Source organism: Lepidochelys kempii, chromosome 20 (assembly GCF_965140285.1).
Source record: "Lepidochelys kempii isolate rLepKem1 chromosome 20, rLepKem1.hap1, whole genome shotgun sequence".
Lineage (NCBI taxonomy): Eukaryota > Metazoa > Chordata > Testudines > Cheloniidae > Lepidochelys > Lepidochelys kempii.
Window position 1 is genome coordinate 565,446 of NC_136399.1, and position 24,899 is coordinate 590,344.

Consider the following 24,899-nt stretch of genomic DNA (forward strand, 5'->3'; position numbering starts at 1 on the left):
ATTTTGTGGATAAAGACAGACCTGTAAAACGGGGATAATCCTTAACTACCACACGGGGGTGTGTGTGTGAGGATTAATAGGTTAATGTTTGCAAAGTGCCTTGAAGATGAAAAGTGATAAGCCTTATTACATCTGGTGTGCAGAGTAAATGAGAACATAGAACAGGATCCTGATCCCAGGCTGTAGCCATTAGATACACAGCATCACTGAGGATATGTCTACACAGCCTGTGGAAGCAAGCCTCCCAGCCCAAGTCAACAGACATGGGCTAAAGGGGCTCAAAATAGAGAGTGCTTTGAAACTGGCTTGGGCAGGAGCTAGGAGAGAGCTGAGCTTCAGAGCTTGAGCCACAACTTCAAAGTACTGTTGTCTACAGAGCTTTTTTATGAGTGCTATCATGAGACCTGGGCTGGGAGGCTCACTGCTGCAGGCTGTATAGACACACCTCGAATGTCACAGCAAATCAAGCTCTGAAAGGTATTTTAATCTCACAGAGCCAAATCTTACAGTTCATCGGAAATGGTCCCTTAGAACATGTGCTAACTACTGATACTAAACTATCTGTTCAATCTTGTATTTAGCTTGCACACTCTTAGTACCTTCCCCAGACTTGAAGAAGAGCTCTGTGTAGCTTGAAAGCTTGACTCTTTCATCAATAGAAGTTGGTCCAAGAAAAGATATTACCTCACCCACCTTGACTATCTAAGGTCACACTCAATCAGAAATCCCCTTGGTGTCTACCGGATGCCATGACAGAGCCCACAGATGGTAACATTTTATGTGGGCTGCATATTTTGCTATAATTTCTTGTGCTGTTTTTATTCCACTTAAATGTGCTTCTCTCTCATTCTTATGCACATGTCTTAGAGACACTGGTCAGTGAAACTTCCACTGGACTGTGCCAGCTGGAGCCTGCAGCCTGTACAGGAACCTAATCTCTCAAATGGATTTTGATTACTCAACTTACTGTAACTCAGGTCCTGACCCCACTGAGAATTTATGATAATTGCAGGCAACATTCACAGACAGGCCGAGCACTGAGGGGCAGGACAGGAGGATGTGTGTGTGTGTAAGTAACCTGGTCCTAACATGCCTATTCAGCCTCCGGAGCTACAAATCTGCATCTTTCACCAGCACAAAACCCACTGGATCCCAAATAACTCCTCAGTCCCTCCCAGTTTGCCCTCCAGTTTGTACAATCCTTTCCTGCTCTACCAGTGTGTGAACTTCTACAGGAGAGAAGCCTCAGACTTCTTGCCCTGTAAAACCCACCTAAGAAGCACCACTTCCCCCTGCCCCTCCAGCTGGGTATGCAGAATGTCAGTGAGAGCTGGGCATATCTGTTTTTCTACTGTGTTTGCTTCTTGCAGCTGGTAAGACTCATTCCCAGTCCCACCAGACTGGTAGTCTCATTACCCTCAGAAGGTTTATCCACAGGCTTTGTAGTATGAGCATCAATATTGAAATAACTAGAACGATGGATTCCAACACCAAAGGACTCTGCAGGGCCCTTCCAAGGCAGGGGACCTGGCTATCATACACTTTACTATGTGTGGAGCTTTCAGAGGAAGCCTTGAATCTATGGATACTGCCTGTCTGTGTGGACGTTATAGATTCATAGATTCCAAGGCCAAAAGGGACCATTTTGGTCATCTAGTCTGATCTCCTGTATAACACAGGCCAGAGAACTGCCCCAAAATAATTTCTACAGCATATCTCTTAGAAGAACATCTAGTCTTGATTGAAAAATTATCAGTGATGGAGAGTCCATCACAAGCATTCGTAAATTGTTTCAATTACTTTGACTGTTAAAAATTTACAGTTTATTTCCAGTCTGACTTTATCTAGCTTCAACTTCCAACCACTGGAACTTTTTATAAATTTCTCTGATAGACTGAAGAGCCAATTATTAAATATTTGTTCCCCACGTAGGTACTTATAGAATGTGATCAAGTCACCTCTTAACCTTCTCTTTGTTAAGCTAAACAGATTGAGTTCCTGGAGTCTATCACTATAAAGCATGTTTTCTAATCCTTCAATAACTCTTGTGACACTTCTCTAAACCCACTCCAATTTATCAACATCCTCTTGTATTGCTGGCACCAGAACTGAACACAGTATTCCAGCAGTGGTCATACCAATGCCATGTATAGAGGCAAAATAACCTGTTTACTGCCACTTGAGAGTGCCCTGGTTATGCACCCAATGAGCACATTAGCTCTTTTGGCCACAGAGTCGCACTGGAAGCTCATGTTCAGCTGATCATCTCCACTACGAACCCCAAATCTTTTTCAGAGTCACTGCTTCTCAGGATAGAGTCCTTCATCCTGTAAGTATGGCCTACATTCTTTGTTCCTACATGTATACATTTACATTTAGCCATATTAAAAGGCATATTGTTTGCTTGAGCCCAGCTTGATCACTCTATATCAGTGACCTGTCCCTTTCATTATTTACCACTCCCCCAATTTTGGTGTAATCTGCAAACTTGATCAGTGATGATTTAATGTTTTCTTTCAGGTTATTGATAAAAATGTTCAATGGAGTAGGGCCAGGAAGATCCCACAGCACTTTTCACAAGAGTCAGGGTTTCCCAAACATTTCCCAAGCCCCGCACCCGATGCTGCACAGCCTGACTGCTGCCCTCCTCGGTGACTGGATTCTATGGGTACTGTCACCATATGGTTTGTAAACAATGCTTGGATAAAAGGCACTCAGTGAATCTTGGAGAAGGTGAACCCAGTTCTGCTGTTCTCTTCCGGAGGTTCTTCCCACTCAACTCCCCTGCATCCTTGAATCCAGATCAGTTTAAATGAGTAAATGTAATGAGATTCCATGCATGTGTGTGTGTAACAATTAAACAAGCTTAAAGGCTGGGGATACAAATTCAATGCAGGCAGTGTCATTCTGAACACAAGGATGCTTTGAGTGCTGTTGTGACTAAACAGTGACACCTACAGGCCACTCATGAAGAGAGACAGGAAGGGAGATTAACTCAACTCTCTAGTGCAGACAAAGGTGGCAGCAATGTGAGCACAAATCATGAGAGATAAGGGTCACATTTTCACCCCATATCATCTGCTGCCTCAGCCCTGGATTCAGTGAGCATCTATACCTGCCTGTGAGCGCGGAAAGGGTTTTTTATCATTGCCTAGGCTTAGGGGTTTGCCCTGTGGTCTTTGGCTTGCTATGGGGAGGGGCAGAAGTGCCATGGAAGTCAAAGTGGCATTGACCGGACAGAAGGAGACAGAGAGGCCAGGTTGGCTGTAGAGGAGACAGTTCTGGAGCCCAGAGCCCCACAACTGTCTGGATTTGCATGAGCATAGCTCAGGAGCAGGCAAACTTTTTGGCCTGCGGGCCACATTGGGTTTCCAAAATTGTATGGAGCCAAACAGCCAGGTGTGGCCCGGTCCCTGATCCCTATCCAACCCGCTCTGCTTCTCGCCCCCTGACGGCCCCCCTGGGACTTCTGCCCCATCCAGCACCCCCTGCTCCCTGTCCCCTGATCGCCCCCAGACCCCCCCGCCCCTGATTGCCCCCCCCACCCCATCCAACCCCTCCTCTCATTCCTGACTGCCCCCCGGGACCCCTGCCCCATCCAACCACCCCTTATCCCTGCCTCTGACTGCCCTCCCAGGACCCCTGTCCCCATTCAATCTCCTTGTTTCCCGCCCTCTGACCACCCCGACCCCTATCCACAACCCTGGCCCCTGACCACCCCCTTGAACTTCCCTGATCTCTATCCCCCCCCACTCCCTGCCCCCTTACCACGCTGCCTGAGCACCAGTGGCTGGCGGTGCTGCAGCTGCATGGCACAGAGCACCGGGTCAGGCTGGGCTGTGCAGCTGCATTGCCCCGGGAGCTCGCAACCCCCCTGCCCAGAGCACTTCGCCGGCACAGTGAGCTGAGGCTGCACGGGAGGGGGAACAGTGAGGGAGGGGCTGGGGGATCACTTCCCAGGCCAGAGCTCAGGGGCCGGGCAGGAAGGGCCTGCGGGCCTAGTTTGCCCACCTCTGGCATAGCTGGTCATTTTAATCCATGCAAACTTTTTAGATCTTGAGGGTCATGGGGAACAAATGGCTTGCCTTTCTCAGTTAAAAAAATGTAGCAATTCATCACATTTTGGGGCGCTCCTCCCACATTCACAGGAATGAGCCTTGTCCCCTGCTCAGGTAGCTTTGAGCACCACCAGCAGGAGCCAGGACCAGCAGCATGTGAACCTGCAGCAACAGGCTGTTGCAGAAATTCTAAGAAGTTCCTGGAAGAAGGAAACATCAGCACTCTGCCAAAGCTTTTGGCAAGCGTGAGAAACACACACACCAAGCTAGCAGGGCAGAGCGACATCTGGCTGTGGGGGAACACAAGCAGTGTGGTGTGGATGGGAGGTGGATACAAAGCCCATGTGGTGGGGAGCTAGCTGGGCTGTTATTAATATGTAATGCTAAGGTATTTGTTTGCTCAGTGTGCACCTATTACTCCTGGTTACTCTGATACGTGTATCCATGTGCAAGTATCAAGGAGACTCTTACATCTCTGATGTTGTGTCTGAAAATAATATTTTGGCCTTCCTCTTGGCCTCCACGCATAGCACATTTGCATCCTGCCTCCCTCCTCTCCCCCACAGGCCCTCTCTCACCTTCCTTTGCCCATCCCCTGCTCAAATACAGCTCTTTCTCCAGCATAAAACCAAAGAGACAGGGTGGCTTCAGTCAAAAAAGAAATCCCATTCAGCATGTAGAGAGGTGTAGGATGGTCTAATGGTTAGAGCACCTGGATGGGAGTCACAAGAGCTGGGTTCTATTTCAGGCTCTGATACTGACTTGCTTTTTCCTCTGTGCCTCATTTTGCCCATCTGTAAAATGGGAATACAGATGTTTCCCTAACTCACCCGGAAGTTTAACTCTTTAATATTTGCAAAGCTTGGTGAGATCTTTGGAAAGAGGGAATTAGAGATTGACGCAGTCATATAATTATAACATGGTTCCTCCTGCAGACTAAGGTAAAATAAAATGTAAGGCTGCTTACCGTGTCTGTAGAGTCCTAAAGGGTTTGCTCCTAACTGAGCTCACATCCAGTTCCAGAAACCTAGGGATATCTGGAAAGCCGCCAGCCTGGGACCAGAGTAGTGACACAGGGGGTTTTGGAATGACAGGAAAACTGTGAGAGATGACATCGGTCCTCCATACTGACTCTATCTGGTCACAAAGCTGCTCACTGCAGGAGCACAAGAACACAGTCATTTGCAAGCAATAAAAACTACTCAGCTACAAACCTATTAACAGGGTCACGTGATGGGCCAAGCCATGGGGTCCTGACTCATCCCAGAATGTACAAACAAGTGCTAAAGCTAGGCATTTAAGCCCATATTTAAGCACCTACATAAGTGACCCAGTGTTCAAAGGACTTCAGTGGGAGATGGAGGTGAGAAGTGCCTCTCAGGATTAGACTCCAAAGGGAGTTTGCTTGAGTCAATGACAGGACTTGGCTCAGTAGCAATTGAGGGTGCTCAGCAGGATTGGGCTTCAAATGATGGTTGGCAGCCCTAGAGACTGAAGTCCTCTGCTTAGCCACAGAGCAAGTACAGAGAGGAAGGGAAAAAGCTGAAACAGCCAAGATGGGAACACAGGGTATGTCTTACTCTGGCTGGAGGTCTTGAAAGAGTGAGACAGTGAAAAGGGGGAGAGGCCAAATGGAATGCTGAGGCTCTCGGGGCTTGATCCTGATAGAAGTTGAGCACCCTCAAAAGTCAGTGAGAGCTGTAGGTGCTCAGCCTCTTAGAAGAGGCAACAAGCACCTCACAGGATCAGGCCCACAACGAGGACCTGAGCATCAGATCACTATTTGGGGCTGTAGCAAGGCAGGGTGTGTTAATAAGGGCTGCCTTGAACATTTCCAGACCCCCATATACCTGACTCCAGCTGGATGCATAAAGGCTCTGACTTTCTTCACACTTGCCAGGGGGCTTGGATAGCCAGGGGATTTGGATCTGGCGTGGGCTGAGGACGGGAACTCCTTCTTCATTTCATCCACTGCTTTGATCATGAGTGGGGATGGGCTGCTGAGGTGGAGTTCAGAGCTCAGGCGGAGCTAATGGAACAATAAAGACAAGGAGCTGTCCTCCTGCTGCCAGTGCTTCCCCTTTCCCTTCTCTCACACACATTCAGAAATAACCTGACTGAAATCAAAAGGGCTACAATGGGTAAAACTGGGTATGGGGAGAGGAGAATCTGGTTCAATTAATCTGTTCACTGGTAATAATAAATAATAATAATATCTAAATCCTTGGCCAGTAGAAGTTTGTTTGAGTAAGAACATAATAAAGACTAACACGGCTGCTACTCTGAAACATAAGGATTGGAGTTCATAATCATTAGTAAAACAATAGTAGAGATATTATAGTAATTATAGGCAAGTATAGCAAAGAGACAGATCCTGCCCCAGAGAGCTCACAATCTAGATGTTAGGATGTAACAGGTGAACGCAGCAGACAAATGGGGTGGGGAGAGGATCTGATGGGATGAGGGAACAACAAAACAAAGGTTAGCATAAAATAAAAACAGAAGCCTCAGTTCGCCCCTTGCCTAACCAATGCCAGGTGACAGTGATGTTTAGGCATCATGGCAGTGGTATGTTTTATGGAGGGATTTAAAAGAGGAGAAGGTGGCACTTTAAATTTTTTTACAGGAATTTATTAATTATTTCAAATCCCAGAAAGCTGCCAAGCACCCGCTTTTCTGGAGGCTACAGGCAGTTAGCATGCTACTCAGTATCGGCCACAGTAACATTTTGCCTTTCTCCAGCTCCTTTCAATTGAAGGCAAAGTATTTATCTGACCTCCATTACCATAGTACCTGAGCACCTAACAATCTTTAATGTATTCGTCCTCTGAGCACCCCTGTGCGGTGGTTATTATCCCATTTGCAGATGGGTATCTGAGGCACAGCGACGCTAAGTGACTTGCCCAAGGTCACCCACGAAGTTTGGGGCCGAGAAGGGACTTGAACCAAGTCCTAAACTAGTACCCTAATCTCTGGACCATCCCTCTTCTTTGCAACCACAATTGATCCTCAACACCCTTCCCACTCCCTGGAAGACTAGGATTCAAGAATAGATGGGAAATATCAGTAAAGGTGACATCTACTCCTGTGCAGACAGCCAGAGCAAGGCTGATGCACTACTTAAGTCCCACTTATGCTCTTTGGGCCTTGGGCATAGGCCTTGTGCTGGCATTTCTGCACAGGGGGAAATTTCACCCTAGTCCCATACACGCTGTTTTTCTGTCTTGTTATCCCATTGGATATTTCTGATTTTAGAAACAAAAGTGACCAATAAAAACCAAGGGACACACTCTTCTCTTGGTTATGCCAATGATGTTAGCAGGATCATCTGTGAACCAAGAAGAGAACTTCACCCCAAAAGCTCACCTGGGCAAACAAGGAAATCATCTTGCCAAGGCAGTGTTGACGTGCCCACTCTGCTGTTTTCTGCTTGGCCACCCAGCACTGTAGCACCTTTTTCCGGTAAGCATCCACCCTCTCCACATATGTGTACAAGTTCCGGACCTCAGCACCATCATTTACAGCTCTGGCAGCTTCCAAGCGGGACATTAAGGTTTGTCTTGGAATAGAAAGAAAAGGAATTAAATTGTGAGAAATGTTTCTTCTCCACAGTAGAAGAGAAACCAAACAACTTATTTACATAGTTTGGTGTGTGTTGTGTTGGCAGGGGAGTGGGACGGATATGCAAACTGAGGGGTGCTTTGGGGTTTAGGGTTCTGTCTAGCCATACATCCAGCCATCTTAGTTTTTCTAATGCCCTATCATCTTAATTTCTAGGTATTGCAGTACCTCGTTTGCATCTCTTTTAATTAGAGATGGTCCAGACCACAACCCTGGATCCAAGACCTTTGGGGTGTTTGAAATCCAAACCCAACGGCTGTGGCTTGAGTTCATCACTACCTTTTTTCCTAAAATTCATGGTTGGGGGCAGGATAAATTGTTCTGGCTTTGACCCATCTGTAATTTTGAGGCCAGGTTTTTCTGTCAGATCTGTACAATGGATCTCAGCGCTGATATTTCGGAGCATGGAAACCCCACTCATATCACTAGGTGATGAGACCATGTGGAGTTTCCTTTGTGCTGCTTTAAGCCTTTATCTTCCAACCCCCCCCCCCCAAAATATAGAGTTGATAGGCTAATCTGATTGATTTAGGGACAAATCCCAAGAGGCACCAACCACCCAGAACTGCCATAGAAGTAAAGGAAATGGTCTGTCTATTGCTGAGCTAGGGCCAAATCCTGAGAGATGCTGAGCACACTTTGCACAATCCTGTTCTGATGAGATCAGTGAGAGTTTGACCACTGAGCTCAATAGAAGCAGACTTTAATGGGTGCTACACATGATCAGCACCACTCAGGATCTGATCCACTGGACCCCATCCTGGTTGCCCTGAGGAACAGCCAAACAAAGAGACAGCTGTCCTTTGGAGAATACTCTTGTGCAAGATGCTATTTGAGCCTTTTCACAAGAGCCCCCAGTGGAGGGAAATTCCAGGGTGTGTTTGTGTGTGTGGCATGTCAGGGAAGGGAGGGGACACGAACTAGGTGTGTCTGCACCTTACTTATTCCCCAGCTACTACAAGGCCTGTGGTCTGAGTAAGGCCTTAGTAAGCACCTCAGGATTTGTTCCATTGGCTTCAATAGGAATTTTGCCTGTGTAAAGACTGAGCAAAGTCCTGCTCCCATTGAACTCAATGGACAGGCTCACACTGGGTTTGATGGCAGCAGGAGCAGGTCCTTAGCAAGGATTTGGCCCCATGTGGATACCAGAAGTCTGCATATATTGGTACCTGACATGGTGGAGGTGACAGAAGGAGATGTATTTGTGGAAGAGGAGAGCCAGCCTCTCAACATCAGTGTGCAGGGTCTCAATGATAACTTCCTTCGCCTGCATGTGCAGGTGTGGAGGTAGTCTGCACTCTTGGGTTGCCTGGCCTAGCAGCACCAAATTCTCCCTCTGAGCCTCCACATCCACCCAGTACCGCTTCTCTGACAGGCTGGAGGGCACCAAGCTCTTCCCTTTGGTCTTCTGAGCCAGAGTGGGGAGCCAGCTGGTCTCCTCAGTAGACTGAGCTTGAGAGTGCAGGGATACTTTGCTCTGAGTAGGAACCATTTGCTGGGCAGAAGGCTGGAAATATTCGTACAGTAGGACCTCTTCCTTTGCAGTCTCTCTCCTGGGCCTTCGCGGGATCTGTTTCGTCGAGTGTTCCAGGGTCCCAGGCTCTCTGCTCCTGGGAACTGTTTTAGGCCGTGGGGTCAGATACTGCTCCTGCTGCGTCTGCTTTTGCTGCAACTCTTGCTGTTCATGCAACTGCTGCAGCTGCTCCTGCCACTGCTGCTGCCACAGCCTCTGCTGCTCCTGCTGCTCCTGCTGCTTCGCCTCCTGCTGCTGCCACAGCCTCTGCTGCTCCTGCTGCTTCGCCTCCTGCTGCTGCCACAGCCTCTGCTGCTCCTGCTGCTTCGCCTCCTGCTGCTGCCACAGCCTCTGCTGCTCCTGCTGCTCCTGCCACTGCTGCTGCCACAGCCTCTGCTGCTCCTGCTGCTTCGCCTCCTGCTGCTGCCACAGCCTCTGCTGCTCCTGCTGCTTCGCCTCCTGCTGCTGCCACAGCCTCTGCTGCTCCTGCTGCTCCTGCCACTGCTGCTGCCACAGCCTCTGCTGCTCCTGCTGCTTCGCCTCCTGCTGCTGCCACAGCCTCTGCTGCTCCTGCCACTGCTGCTGCCACAGCCTCTGCTGCTCCTGCTGCTTCGCCTCCTGCTGCTGCCACAGCCTCTGCTGCTCCTGCCACTGCTGCTGCCACAGCCTCTGCTGCTCCTGCTGCTTCGCCACCTGCTGCTGCCACAGCCTCTGCTGCTCCTGCTGCTTCGCCTCCTGCTGCTGCCACAGCCTCTGCTGCTTCGCCTCCTGCTGCTGCCACAGCCTCTGCTGCTCCTGCTGCTTCGCCTCCTGCTGCTGCCACAGCCTCTGCTGCTCCTGCTGCTTCGCCTCCTGCTGCTGCCACAGCCTCTGCTCCTCCGCTTGTTCCTCCAGCCACTTCTTCCACTGCTTTTGCTTCTCTTCCTGCCGCTCTTTCTGCCCTTCCTGCCGTGGCTCCTGCTGTGGCTGCAGCTCCTCAAACTGATGCTCTTCCTGCTGCAGCTGCTCCTCCTCCAGCTGCTCCACCTCCACCTTCTCCTTTACCCCTTGCAGCTGCTGCTGGAGCTGCTCCTCAGGCTGTGGTGACTGCATCTGACATTGCTGCTCCCTCTGTATCTTCTTAAACCATTCCTGCGCCTCCCCCTGCCCTGGCTCCTGCGCCTCCCCCTGCCCTGGCTCCTGCGCCTCCCCCTGCTGTGCTGAGACATTAGGGTCCTTCCACAGGGCTGCAGGGAGTCCCCATCGTGAGATCACAGGAACTTTGGACTCCAAAAAGAGACTGTCAGGGTCACTCAGCTTTGCCTCCTCATCATGCCCTTCAGTCAGCTCCAGGCTCCTTAGAAGCTTCTGTTCCTCTAAGCTGCTGGAATATTTTATCTTCATTTTTGAGAAGCATTCTTCCAGTTTCCTCTCCAAGGCCATGTAGAGCCTTTGGGCTTCTGGGTCCTCGGGCAGCATCCTCTCTGCTTGTCTCTTCCCGGGAGAGGGACACTTCCATAGCTGCTCCATCTTCTGCTCCAGATAAGCCAGGATAGCTGAATTAAACCCACACAGTGCAGTGCATGGTTCCAGCTTGCTTCTGCTGATTGGGCTCTGAGGCATTTCTGTATGTGTCTCCTCAGTATACAGGCTTTCCTTCTTCCTCCTCTGCTTCCCTTTCCTAGAGATCCCTTGGTATGGGAGCTCTGTTGGGGATGGGAGCCTTTCAATTTCTTCTTCACTGTCAGCCTTGAGCTCATGTTCCTCTGGCAGCATCTCATGCCATTCACCAGTGACGTCTTCAACAACTTCTTGGGTTCCACCCAGGAGGCTCACATCCCATTTGTCAGCAGCCTCTGTTTGCTCACTGTCCAGAGGTTGTTCATGCCGTCTTCCAGCCAGGTCTCCTGAAGTCTCTTCTTGTTTTTCCACTGGGATGACTGCGTCCCATTTGACAACAGTGTCTTGAGTTCTCTCTACTGGGACGTTCTGTTTGTCACTGATGTCTTCACCTCTCTCTATTGAGGCTTTCAGTGCTGGCTTTTTATCTAGAAGCTTTGTTTCCTGTTTGTCACTGGTGTCTTCTGTTCTCTCTACCAATGGTCTCTGAAGCTGCTTTTTATCTGGTACCTTTGCCTCCCTTTTCCTACAGGGGGATTTACCAAGGTCTGCCTGGGATTTCCATGACAGCTTTTCAGCTGACAGAACCGCATCCTTTTTCCTACTCAGATCATTATCATCATCTTCCTGTGATTTCCTTTCAAAAGAAGCCCTGGCCCCAAATTTCATGTCTCTTAAAGATGGTTCTATCTTTATTGCTGCATTTTCCTTCACCTTGTGCAGTTCTTTTTGCATTGCCTCATTTGCTACAAGAAGCATCTTGTATTTGTCTTCAATGCTTTGGACTCGAGCCTCCAAAGACGCCTTTTTCTCATGAAGCATCTGTACTTCCTTTTGAAAGTTCCCATACTGAACTTCCTGCTTCCTGGACTCCTGGGATGCTAAGGTATCATACTTTGCTTGCAGGCCACGGCACTGTTTGGTTAGCAGAGTGAAGGCTTTGGTGAGATTGGCCACCATTGTCACTATATATTTAACAACAACAGCTTCTGCTTTGTTAAACAGTGTGGACCCTACAAATTCCTGTAACATGGTAAGGAGCTCAGAAGTCCTGGAGAAAATTACAGATTCATCTTCTAACATCTGTTCAGGGCTCAAGGGCTGGGCTTCCTGAGGTTTCTGTGCAACTTTCTCTCGCCATGCTCTCCACATGCCGGTTTTGGGAACAACTGGGAAAATTAGACACACAAAGAGAAAGAATTAGGGTCTATAATGAAAGGAAGGATGGTCCTAAGATTAAGGCTCTGAGATAAAACTCAGAAGATCTGGATTCAACTTATGGCTCTGTCACTAACTCTCTGTGTGACATTAGGATAGATTCTTCACTGTTCAGTCCCCCATATTTAAAATGGGGATAATAATCCTTTCTGTATCTAGCTTGTCTACTTAGTTTGCCTTTGACTGGGAAAACACTTTGGGGTGCTCTCAATAAAGACGTACAGTAGGCTGGAAAGCATATTGAAATGCCTCATGCTTGAAGGTCACTTTTGAAAATCTGGCTGCATATGCATCAGATCGTTGTTCCTTCAAATTAATCAGAAATATTAATTTTCCCCCTTTTCTCATTCCAAGATGTTTGAAACAAATACTTGATTTCCCCCTCCTTTTCCTCCTGTGTTCCACAAGACTTGTGCAGAGATTGAATAGCTGCATTATACATCCTTCTGTATAATCAAGGGAGGTCAGCAGCTTGGTCTCCATATCACTGACCCACTGGACAGTGTGGGTGTCTCCGACTTGTTCTTTGCCTTCTGACAACATTTCACCTTGAAAAGAGCCAAAGCAAAAAGGGGAATGAAGTGCACGTTAATTACCTTCCAGAAAATCAAACCCTTATTAAATGACACAAAAGATCTTGACCTGATGATTAGCAATTTATATGTGACATGTCTACAGTCAGGTGTGGTCACAGAAAGGTCTCAAAATTGCACAAGGAGGTCAGATGAACATTGTAACATATCACACAAACACAGGAAAATACATAGGGAGGTGGGGCAGCAATGCTGTAGGGTAGGCAGGGAGCAGGAGTCTGTGAGATGGAGTCTTAGGACATTCAGTAAGGGCCTCTGAGAGGGCTAAGGAGGTGGGCAAGCGGGTGTCTCCCCTTGTTGGTGAGAAGGAGGTGGGAATCATGTTTGGGGACAAAGAGTGTGACACGTATTAAAAACTAATATAACTCATCTTAGATCCCTCTGTGGAGAACCATGAGGGCAAATCACCTAATTCCTGGTATTCTAAAGGTTAAATTCAAGATGGTCCTGTAAATCAAAACCCGCACTATATAGCTGCAGGGTTTGAGCAGAGATGGGTGTGACAACTGGGGTCCAGACACCCTATAGGGAGAACAAGAGGTTTAAACCCCCAAAATAAGCAGTTCAATCAACTGATTGCAGAATATGTCATTGTACTATAAAAATATACCAAGTAAGGTTTTGAATAAACTTGTAATGTTCTGAACTCGATGATCATTATGAGATCTGTATATAGACCATGATTATTAATGTATGTATGTGTATACACAGAAAACTGTAAATTGTAACTGTGGGGCAACTTTAGCATCTCCTCAAAACAGGGCGATGAAGCAATCAGGGAGGGATAGGCTACCTCCCAAGACAGTTGCTTACATTATACCAGCTTCAAGTACCTATCCATTGTCCAGCCCAGGAAAGGATAATGGTAGACCATTAAAGTTAATGGAAAGACATTGAGACAACTGGGAATTTCCCTAGTCTGAATAACCAGGAATCACCATAGTCTGAGAGAAAAAAGAAAAGGGTAAATATATATTTTTTTAAACGAGTCTTGAAGCTGACGTTTTCATCCAGAAACTGAGGGACCGCCTCCAAGTGGGAAGCTGTCTGTGAAACACTGCATCCCACAGTTAGGAGGTACGCTGGGAAACTGTTTAAAGGCGATAGGTAACTTGTATTAGAAAAAAGATTTTAACTAATATAGAAGACATCTGAAGCTGTGTCTTTATGTTTATTTACTGTGTAACTTGTATATGTTGGCTCTCCCTTACTATTTCATCTTTGTGGTTTTTCTATTAAATAAACAATTTGTTTGTTTTTACCCAAGCAGTTCTCGGGTGTGCAAACTGTGGGGAGTGCATGTGGCAAAGTGAGATGATAATTGGGAGGCTAGTTTCATGCCTTTGGGGGTCACAAACTAGAGGGGGAAAATCAGACTGTCTGGGGAAAGGAATGGATTTGGGGACACCTAGGCCTATAAGAACTATTGGTGTTACCAAGGAAGGAGGAGGCCAGTGAAAGCCAGGGTAAGACTTTGTGCTTGCGAGCAAGCTACTGGTGTCTGGGATCTGAGCCATAGCAGCACAGCATTAAAGCACCCCAAGGTTATAATGGAAGGTGGTGACTGCATCCCTTACCAGCCTGGGTGATCACCCAAACATCACAATGGGATCAAACTATGAAGTTGGAATCCAGCTCAAAACTTCCCCAAAGTTCAGAGGCTTTTGGATCCAGGTTTTTGACTGACCCCATGATAGAGATATAGGGGTCAGGTGGAGAGCATGGTTCCAGACATCCCTAAAGTTTAGGGGTATGGCTCTAGAGCTACCTGTACTTTGGAGCATCCCAGAGGCCAACTGTCTCCATTAACTTACCCCATTCTTTTAATGATTCCAGAACGAACTTTAAATCTTTCCCTTGAGCTGTGCTGGCTTTGAGCAAGATGGCTACTTTGTCCAGTAGAAGTGCCCTCCGTTTCCTCTCAGCCCAAGTGCCGGAGAGGAAGAACTGTTCTTCTATCTCTGGGTCCATCCCTTTGAAGCAGTTACATACCCGGTTCACATTATCCAGAATTACAAACAGTTGCTTAAAAACCTCCTAAAGAGAGAGGATAGGGTCTTAATAATACTGTTTCTAGAACACCCTGCATGCAAGGAGCTCAAGCCCAGGTAAGTAAATCCACTGGACTGGGATTCAGCAGAGCTAGGTTTCATTCTGCCACGGACTCCTTGTTTGAGCTTGGGCAAGTCGCTTAATTTCTATGTGAGATAATACTTCCTTTCTCCCACCTTTTGTTTGACTTCTCTATTCAGATTGTAAACTCTTTGAGGCAGGAGCTGCCTCTCATTATGTGCTGCCTAGTACAATGAGGCTCAGATCTCAGTTAGGAGATCTGGATGCTAAAGTAACATATAACAGAGGATGAGCTAGGAATAGAACCTAGCTAGGGTGGGTCTCAGCACTGCAAATGGGAGTGCTTAACACTTCTCAGGATCGTGTCCCTTTATTTCTAAATGACAAATATCAGGAAGCAAATATTCTGCTTCTCAAATTGCTGACAAAGCCAACTGGCAGTGGACATGAGCCGTTCACTAAAAATGGAAAGCAATTCAAGACCCCTAATGGGAATATTTAATGGAGCATAAAATCTGAGACCTCCACCTATCTCTGGTGCCTCTCCTACAGAGGGCTAATCTCCCTTGCATCCTACTCACAGGAGGCATTCAGCTGCCCCAAAGATCAGGTTCTCAGTGTCAACATGTACCTTCCTCGCTCTGCTGAGCTGGGCAGCATCAATTTTGTCTAGTATGTTCTTCACTGAGGGGGGGATTTCAGTGAGAGGACTGATAGTGAGTTCCAATGTAGAGGCTGCAGCTTCAGGCTCGGGTTCTGAGTTTGTTTCAGATTCATATGAGCTTCCTGATGACAATGATGAAGATGATGATTCCTGCACTGCCATGTTTAGGACCTGGTAGTTTTCCTGCATTAAGAATAAACTTCTGACAATTCCAAGCTGAATCACATTGTAAGCCTGTTTAGTTTCCTCGTTCTAGAGGTGTAGTTGGAGGTCCAGTTTCTCTGGCTGTTAGCTCAACATCAGAGGGGCAAATGGACATGTCACCAAGAGATGAGAATATTCCATTTGTCTGGGTGATGTCATAATAACCCTTCCTGTGATTCTATCCTGAAATCATCAGGCACAGTGAATGGAATGTACATAGATAGACACCTGCCAAACAGGATTTACTAATTAAATAACCCCTAGGGAGATTTCAACAGGAGTGCTTAACATAGGGTGACCAGATAGCACCTGTGAAAAAACGGGACAGGGGGTTGGGGGGGTAATAGGCACCTATATAAAAAAAGTCCTCAAAAACGGGAGTGTCCCTATAAAAACGGGACATCTGGTCACCCTAGCTTAACAAGAAGGTTCTAGAACAGAACACTTATATCCCAGTCAGTACAGCTTTCTGGTAGAAGGTGACATTGCTGGCTGTACTACAAAAGTTCAGAGCTGCAGTTGTCCAATAATCTTTCTATCATTTATATACTGCAAGCACAAGTAGTCCGCAGCGGGGCACATCTGAGTGTTTGCAAGGACAAGTCTCTAGTGGTGCTGGACATTTTAAAAATAGAATTGCTTGTCAGAGTAATTACAAATGAAGCCATTCCTGAAGAGGAGCTGCAGGGATTCCCTAACATAACTGGTGCTCAAGCTTTTAATGCTTTGTAAGGCTATTTATGAAAAAGCTTTTCATGGACTCACTTCCCCTCCCAACTCCCAATTTCCTACCATTTGGCTATAAAATATTTCAGTCTGCAGACCACCAGGAAAGGTGATCACAGGTGGCCTGTGGACCATACTTTGATTATCAGTGCAATATTGTGGCTGGAAATCATTCTTCTTGTATGCATTGGAGATTTTTCTTTATTTAGCAGAACTCACTGCCTGCCAAGCTGGCAAATTGAAATGTTGTATGCAATGTTGTTGTAGCTATGATGGTCCCAAGATATTAGAGAGACATGATGGGTGATGTAATATCTTTTATTGGACCAACTTCTCTTGGTGAGAGAGACACGCTTTTGTGCTTACACAGAGCTCTTCAGACCTGAAGAGCTCTGTGTAAGCTTGAAAATTTGTATCTCTCACTAACAGAAGTTGGTCCAGTAAGATTTTACCTCACTAACTTTGTCTTTCTAAATTGAAATGTTGGCATTTGTTCCTTCTCCCCGACCCACTTTCAGGACTCCACACGGTGAATTATTCCATTTCCCACTCCAAAGTTTCAGCTGTATCTGCTCTTGATCTTATCCTCTACAAGTACAAAGAATTAAAGCTCTTTGCCACCTTATGGTGTGTGACTGGGGAAAGCAGATAATCCTGGGAATACAGGCCTCTGATCGCCTCCTATGAGTTATGGGAAAAGAGCATTAGGAACCTACGAATTGCCAGACAAGATCAGGAGTCCACCTACTGCAGTATCCTGTCTCCGATAGTGGTCAATACCAGATACTCAGAGATAGGTGCATGAGTCCTAAAATGCATAGCTCTGGTATAACTTGCCTTAGGGACAGGTTTCAGAGGAACAGCCGTGTTAGTCTGTATTCGCAAAAAGAAAAGGAGTACTTGTGGCACCTTAGAGACTAACCAATTTATTTGAGCATGAGCTTTCGTGAGCTACAGCTCACTTCAGTATCTTCCTGAATGCCTTGATTAGAAGTTGGCTTTGCTGAGGGCTGGACAAAAATGTACATAATTTTGTTGAAGTTTTCATTGTGTGATTTTCAAAAATCAACAATTTTTTGAATATTAAAAGTTTTTCACAAATGTTTGTTTTACATCTTGGGGTTTGTTTTCAGTTTTTCTTCCCCCGACATTCTTTCCCCTTCTCCCTCCCTTTTACTCCCCCCCCTTTTCGTATTTTGCCACTGAAAAAGGGAGGGAAAAAGGGAGAGAAAGTTTGGGAAAAAAAAGAAAAATGATAAAATAAAAACAGACTAAGTGTTTTGTCTTCAAAGTTTTTTTTAAAGGAAACAAAGAAAAATTGTTCAAGAAAATGTCAGGTTTTGAAAAAAGGCAATTTTTTTGGGGAAAAAAAAAGTATTACAAAATTTCAACTAGCACTGCTTATACTAATGGTCACCCTCTTCTACCCAAAAACCCCAACCTCCACATCACAAAAAAAAGCAAATTAATAAAATTTAATTAATAAACACTACCCTGAGCTTTGACCCCATAAAGGGTGAAATGCCTGAGTCTTCACAAAATGCACTGGGGATTTCAGTTTAGTACTGATTTTATGTGGAAGGCACTCAGATATTAAGATGATCAGTGGCAGTATAGAACGATCCCAAAATAGACAGGAGAGATAACTGAGTGTGTGTATGTGTGTGCAAGCGTGTGTATGAGTGAGTGTTTATTACAAATTATTTGTATTGATGGATCAGAGATCCCCATGATGCTAGGTGATATATAAGCATATACACAGGCATAGTTTGACTTCTATATATGGGGGGCAGCTCCAGTCAGGCCAATGAGGCTGCATGTGGTGAGGTGCATGCGTATGTAAATTCTGTGCCTGCCCGAAGCTTGGAGTTGGGGGAGCAATGCCCGCTCCTCAATTATACCCATGAACATATAACAAAAAGTAGGCCCCTGCCCCAAAGACCTTAGTCTGAGTGAGTCTATTTCTTTCAGAATTGGAGATTCATGTTGGTCTTTTTCACAAGTTACCTGTTATTCTGGGTAGATTAATTTTCTCCTCCTGAGGGTGGGGGGCAGTTCCTCTGTCTCTGATAGAAAGGGTGACAAAATGTCCGTTGGGGCCTGTGAAACAGAGCCACATTTCAGCATCTTGTGGGTCAGAGTGATGTTTGAGCACAACATGACCCAGCTTTCTTGCCATCTCATTGCTCTGGTTGAGGCTCAGCAAGATCTGGATGTGATGCAGTCTTGTAACTCTTGTGACTTGTTACAGGTATCACAATATTTGGTAATCTTCTTGAAGCCTCAGATCCTGGAGTCTCGAGATTATTGTGAGACTCTTGGCCTTTGTCTCATGGTTGTGGAGACAAACGGGCAAACGTGAACCAGAAGAGCCCCAGGTGTATTGTTTTTAATTCAGTCTCATGGTTTTGAAGGCTTGTGGTTGGTGATACTTGAAATCCAGTTCCAGAGCCCCAGGGCTCAGCATGCTGTGGGGCCATGATGGCGTCTCAATGGGGCATTATCCCACTTTGGCGCCCTCTGATTGCTCTCGGCAGCCTTGACGTGAGGTCACCCTGTTCGGATGCTGCACCATGGGTCTGTGCTGGGCACAGCCTGAGGTGGCCCAATGGCAATGGTACATTCCCCGTGCACCCCCACTGCACCGAAAATGGCACGTTCCCCCCAACAGACAAACAAGGAGAGGACCACTCCAACTGATCCCCCCCCACCCCCGCTCCGAGATTGGTACATGCCTCTGAACAACAATCCCATTAGCGCAGAGAATGGTACGCCCCCTCGGACACCTCGTCCCATACCAGGCAGAATGGTTCATTCCCCTAGATTGGTGTCCCCCACCCCAGGCAATAGTACGTTCCCCATAGGGCCTCGGCTAGTTTCTGCGAACGGCCTCCGATGACCCCGGAAGGACTTCTCGGGGGTGACCCGGCAGAGGCGGTGGCGGCCGGGGAGAGGCGGAGGATCTGGAAGGGGCGGGGGCCCGGGCCCTGGCTGGCGGCAGCAGCCGGAGGCGGAGCCCGAGTGCCCTTATCGCTGGCGCTGCCGGAGCCTGCCTGGGAGCGGGGAGCCGTCGGAGCCGGGATCCCAGGCCCGCTGGCCTCGCGGGGAGGCGGGAGAAGGAGGATGCTGCTCTTCGTGGAGGTGAGGAGGGGGCCCGGAGGGGGCCCGGCCCGGCCCGGAGGGGGCCCGGCCCGGCCCGGCCCGGCCGCGTTGCGGGGCCATGTGACTTTCCAGGCCGCGCACGCTGCTGCCGCGGCTGAGCCGGCCGGGCCCGGGGGGAGGGGTCGGGCCTGACACAGCAGATCCGGCCCGGGGGAAGGGGTTGTGGAGTCCCGGCGGGGAGGGCCCGGGAGGCCGCACGCGGGGCTCTGGGGGGTGACAGGAGCGGGGGGGTCGAGGTGAGAGCGGCGGTTTGAGAGCGAAGGTGAACGATGGGGGGAGGGGGCGGCTATGGGGCGGCGGGTTAAGAAAACCTCGTCCCCGGGAGGTTCTGTCAGGGGCCCGGCCCTCGGTGGCCTGCTCCAGAGAGGGAGCGCGGGGCGGGGGAGGGGGGAAGCCGTGAAAGGCACCGCATTGACCTTTCGGAAAAGTTGCTCTGGTGGCTGCTTGGTGCATGGCGCGGCGCGTGTGAAGGTTATAGGGGGGGGGGGGTGGGCGAGAGAAACCACCGGGAGGTTTTTTTTAATTTTAAAATCTCGTAGATCTTTTTTTCGTGTTCGTTTCTCCCCCCACCTTTTTTTAATTTTTATTTAAAGCAGAGGCTGCCGTGGCATTTGTGCAATATAATCAGCTGATCCGTTGCTTTCTCTGCCTGGCTAATGCTTTGAGTAGATTCCAGAGCATATTGTTCTTTGCATTGTATAAACGTCAAACTAGCAAAGCTGCAACTTAGCAACTTGGCACTGGCTAACCGTGCCCATAAATAGAGTCTGTTTTCAATGAGGAAGAATTGTATCTTACAGGTTGTAAGGCAACTGTGGTGAGAAAGAGAATCAAATCTAGCAGGATCTTTTAATTGCTTGCATATTTTGCTGTAATGAGTTCTTATTAAACCATATCAATTTGAAACATTTATTTTTTTAATCAGATCTTCTCTCTCTCTCTCTAATGTATTCAAAGCATTTTGAAGACTAAAGGAATTGTGCAAGTGCCTTTGTAAAGTAACATATGGGAAACTTTTAATTCTCCACAAAAGAAGAAAACACTATCCCTTTTCTACTCTCTGTATAAACTATTAACTCTCTTTAAGATTAGAATCTGTACTCTTGGACTTGCACTCTTGCTAATTTTTCTGAAGATTACATAAAGTCAGCAATGTAGTTAATTGCAGCTAAGAAACTGGCTGCTTCCTTGTTTCAATGGACTTCCTGGTCTTCCTTCATTCAGCTGCTGTGGTTAGTTTTTCAGTTAAGTAAACTGAATTGGAAAAAAATGGAAGCAGTGCATTTTTTGGTAAACTCAAAGACTATATATTTTCATCAACTAAACCTAGTATATACAAGTGTATAGTGCTTCTGTACTTTGAACCTAAATACACATGGCACATTAAGGAACACTTATTTTGAATCTGAAAACTTACAGCTATGTTTGTTTGTTTTTTTTTAGTTGTTTTTATTGTGGTTTGTAGCCTTGATGGACAAGGTAGACTGCTTCGTTATTGCACCAGCAAATAAATTAGACCAACACTTTTAGGTAAAGTGTTTCTTCACCCTTGGCTGTGTTGGAAGTCCTTTGATTGTTTATTTGGATGTGCTGTTAGATCCAAATGATCTCTCATCTACTATTACTGAAAGAATAGGAACTCCTTGCCAGAGGATGTTGTGAAGGCCAGTACTATAACGGGGCTCAAAAGGGAGCTAAATAGATTCATGGAAGATAGGTCCATCAATGGCTATTAGCCAGGATGGGCAGGGATGGTGTCCCTAGCCTCTGTTTGTCAGAAGCTGGGATTGTGTGACAGGGCATGGATTACTTGATGATAACCTGTCTGTTCATTCCGTTTGCAGCACCTGCCATTGGCCACTGTCAGAGGACAGGATACTGGGCTTGATGGACCTTTGGTATGACCCAGTATGGCCATTCTTATGTTCAATATGTTTAAAAAACACTTTCCGCATCACTTTAGTGAAACTTAATTCCGTTGTTTAGATTTCATAGTCTGTAGTGCACTTTTTGTTTAAATGTTTCAAATTGATTTGACTTAATTTACTGTGAGGCAAATCAACATAATTGTCAATCACTTTATAAACACCTAAAAGACAATATGGTGATAAGTAACAGTTAAGAACAAATCATGTCAAACCAACCTAATATCCTTACTTGACAGAGTAACAGGCCTTGTGAATGGGGGGAACCAGTAGATGTGCTATATCTTGACTTCAGTAAGGCTTTTGATACTATCTCACATGACAGTTTCATAAACAAACTAGAGAAATGTAGCCTAGATCAATGCTGCTCAGAATGGTGGTCCGTGGACCAGTGCTGGTCCGCGAGTCATCGGCTGCCAGTCTGTGTGCACATTGGGGGGAAAAATTGTCAGTCCCGCACATCAGATAGCTTGAGAAGCACTGGCCTAGATGAACCTGCTATCTGTTGGGTGTGGAATTGGTTTGAAAACTGTACTCGGTAGTTATCAGAGGTTCACAGCCAAGATGAAAGGGCATATTGAGTGGGTTCCCATAGGGATCTGTCTTGGGTCTGGTTCTATTCAATATCTTCATAAATGGTTTGGTAATGGAGATAATACACTTCTAAAGTTTGCTGGTGATACCATACTGGTAGGGGTTACAAGCTCTTTAGAGGACAGGATTAGAATTCAAAATGATCTTGACAAACTGGAGAAGTGGTGTGACATAAATAGAATTAAATTCAAAGTACTGCACTTGGAAAGGAATAATCAATTGCACAAATACAAAATGGGAAATGATTCTAGGAAGGAATACTGCAAAAAAGGATCTGGAGGTTATAGTAGATCAGACTGATTCATATTAAATGTAATACTGTTGGGGGGAGGAGAGAATCAAATATTATTCTGGAATATATTAGCAAGAGTGTTATAAGCAAGACACCAGAAGTCAGTCATCCACTCTATTCAGCACTGATAAGTCTGATGAGCACCACGTTTCAGGAAAGATTTGGACAAATTTGAGAAAGTCCAGAGGATAGCAACAAAAATGGTTAAAGATCTTGAAAACATGACCTATGAGGAAAGTTTGGGGAAAAAAATGGGCTTAAGGCTGGGGAAAAGAAGATTGAGGGGGGACATAAGTCTTCAGGTACATAAAAGGTTGTTATAAAGAGGAGGGTGATAAACTGTTCTCCTTAACCACTGAAGATAGGACAAGAAGTAATGGGCTTAAATTGTGGCAAGGGAGATTTATTTTAGATCTTAGGAAATGCTTCCTAACTGTAAGGGTAGTTAAGCACTGGACCAAATTTGGAATCTCCATCATTGGAGGGTTTTGAGAGCAGATTAGACAAACACCTTTCAGGGATGGTCTGATAATAATTAGTCCTGTCTCAGTGCAGGGGACTGGACTAGATCTGTCAAGGTCCCTTGCAGTCCTACTGGTCTGTGATTTCTATGTTCATGTTAATTATAGAACTGAACATACTAGGGTTGGGAATAATTGACCTGAGGTTAATTAACAGGTCATGTACTTTTAATGTATAATATGGTAGTTTTGTTAATATTTCAGATGAGTAGTTAAATTTGTACTGTGGTTAAGAATGTTTAAAGAAAAGGACTGGGGGACCCCCTAGCTTTCTTGAAGAAAGCCATTTAAGTTTTGGAATGAATATTGTTTGAATCACTTTGGAAAAATGATCTTACCACAGAGCCATAGTGCTTGGATTTAGTTTCACACCCCCATTTTTTGCTTATTTTGCAGAGTTGGTTTTTAAATCCACAGGCTGATAATTAAAACTGTTTAAAGTTGTGAACAGCTGTCTACACCTGTAGCTGACGACAAGGTAAAAAAGTGAAATTTATAGGTGAGGAGCTAGTTATTTCTGAGCAGCAAATGCTTTGAGGTGGATCCTAGAATTAAAATAATTTGACAGAAATGAGGCACCATAGTAGGAATAGGTCTTAGACTTCAAATTAGCTTGATCAAGTAGGAATCTGTGTAGCCAAGGAGTGGCTGTCTGAAGATTCAGCAAGTCTTATGGTATAACTTGGTTAATATTAGTTTGATCTACTCCTTTCCCTTCTGCTGATAGGCTATATGTTATCCATGATTAACTTCTGTCGTTATCTTCATATGACTGGTCAAATTCTACTGCCACACTGGAGTTCAAGGCAGTTATTCCAGTTTGGGACTGGTGTACCTCAGCAGTATTTGGCCCAGCGGCTTTATACCACTCTATCATACGCAGTTTAATTGTCACACACCATCTATACAAAACAAGGTTGTATTTGAGATCAAGATGCTCATGGGGAAGGTTAGCTAGTAACTGGAAATTGTTTTTTGTTAAAATACAACTGAAATTCATCATTCATGCACAGAATGCTAATTGGTAATAGGAGTACTGTTACACTTTTAAAAAATGCTACCTTGATATGGTATGTAACTTGAAAAATTATTGGTGCTAAATATATTACCTTTCCAACCTGGTGTGGGGTTAGAGCTGTTGATAGAATGGACTGTGGGCATGTAATAGTATGTCCTCTCTGCAGAAGTACGTCCCGTGTCTCTTCGTTACAGAGCCTGTATTTGTGTGGATCATGCAGGGCCAGGCATATTGTTCGCATTAAATAAACAATGTTAGTACACTGGAAGAATGCTTTGAGTTTCTCACAGTACAATCACAACTGTGATTTGATATTTCTCATCTGAATTTCAGCAGCTTTACTTCAGAATTATAGACTGTAATTAACATTGAGGTAGTTACCACATTACTCCCTTACTGGGAAATATTAAAATTGTGTATTCTTAGTTGTTTAAACTGTTGGGGAAACGTAATAAGGCTGTCTCTCCTAGTTGATGCCTCATTGGCGTTTCATAGCGGTAGAGCCATGGCAGCATGAAGGGAATATGCCTGAGTAGCACCATTCAGTGTGTAAGGGCTTCCTCCTTCCCTTTTTGTGTCAATAAGACAAAACTCATGCAGGCTTATATGAGGGTTGTGACACAAGCAGTTAAAAATGCTCATACTCCAAGCAAAGTATAATCAATCCGTAGCTCTGCTCATTGGCCTAAAAACTGCAGCATACATGGTGTGCATTATCCTGCATGCCCCTCTCATGGAAAACCTTGTCGTCATAAAGATAAGTTAATAAAAATGGAATCTGTTTTTTTTCTAGCATCTCTTAAAAGAGCTTTACAAAATAACAAATGAGCCAAAGTTTGGTAGTGGGTAGCCATCTTGACTAATGGAGAAGCCATTGTGTTCAGTCAAATCAGCTTCCACACAACTATTAATATTATGCTTTGTTTTCTGAGAGTTTCCTGGGATGTTCAGGGTACTTAGTTGACAGCAAGATGGCAGCTAACAGTGAGCAGAAAGGAGCTCTGTTTGGGTATATCAGCCATGGTTTATCTGCTTCAATGCTGCCTTACTCTCTTTTATTTCCAAATCTTAAAAGACGTGTGTGCTAGATTACTCAGAAAAAGGCAACGCTCTTCCAG

At 45.9% G+C, this 24,899-nt stretch overlaps 2 protein-coding genes across 8 annotated transcripts in view; one reads left to right on the forward strand and one right to left on the reverse strand.

Annotated features, from left to right (window-relative positions):
- FAM186A (family with sequence similarity 186 member A) overlaps window positions 1-18,969 on the reverse strand; it is a 29,858-nt gene extending 10,889 nt beyond the window's left edge. For 2 of the 6 annotated variants that reach the window (XM_073318907.2, XM_073318906.2), the window contains exons 1-8: window positions 18,277-18,365; window positions 15,307-15,522; window positions 14,417-14,639; window positions 12,381-12,557; window positions 8,849-11,960; window positions 7,425-7,617; window positions 5,909-6,087; window positions 5,026-5,214 (exon numbers count right to left, since the gene is read on the reverse strand). In XM_073318907.2, the coding sequence (XP_073175008.2) occupies window positions 5,026-5,214; window positions 5,909-6,087; window positions 7,425-7,617; window positions 8,849-11,960; window positions 12,381-12,557; window positions 14,417-14,639; window positions 15,307-15,501 (4,268 nt within the window). In that variant the 5' untranslated portion in view covers window positions 15,502-15,522; window positions 18,277-18,365. The other 4 variants (XM_073318909.2, XM_073318911.2, XM_073318910.2 and 1 more) reach the window with 4 other exon arrangements.
- Window positions 18,970-19,215: 246 nt separating this feature from the next.
- Window positions 19,216-24,899, forward strand: part of LARP4 (La ribonucleoprotein 4) — a 48,774-nt gene continuing 43,090 nt past the window's right edge. Inside the window, exon 1 of one of the 2 annotated variants that reach the window (XM_073318914.2) lies at window positions 19,216-19,410. In XM_073318914.2, the coding sequence (XP_073175015.1) occupies window positions 19,393-19,410 (18 nt within the window). In that variant the 5' untranslated portion in view covers window positions 19,216-19,392. The remainder of the gene's footprint in view (window positions 19,411-24,899) is intronic. The other variant, XM_073318912.2, reaches the window with a different exon arrangement.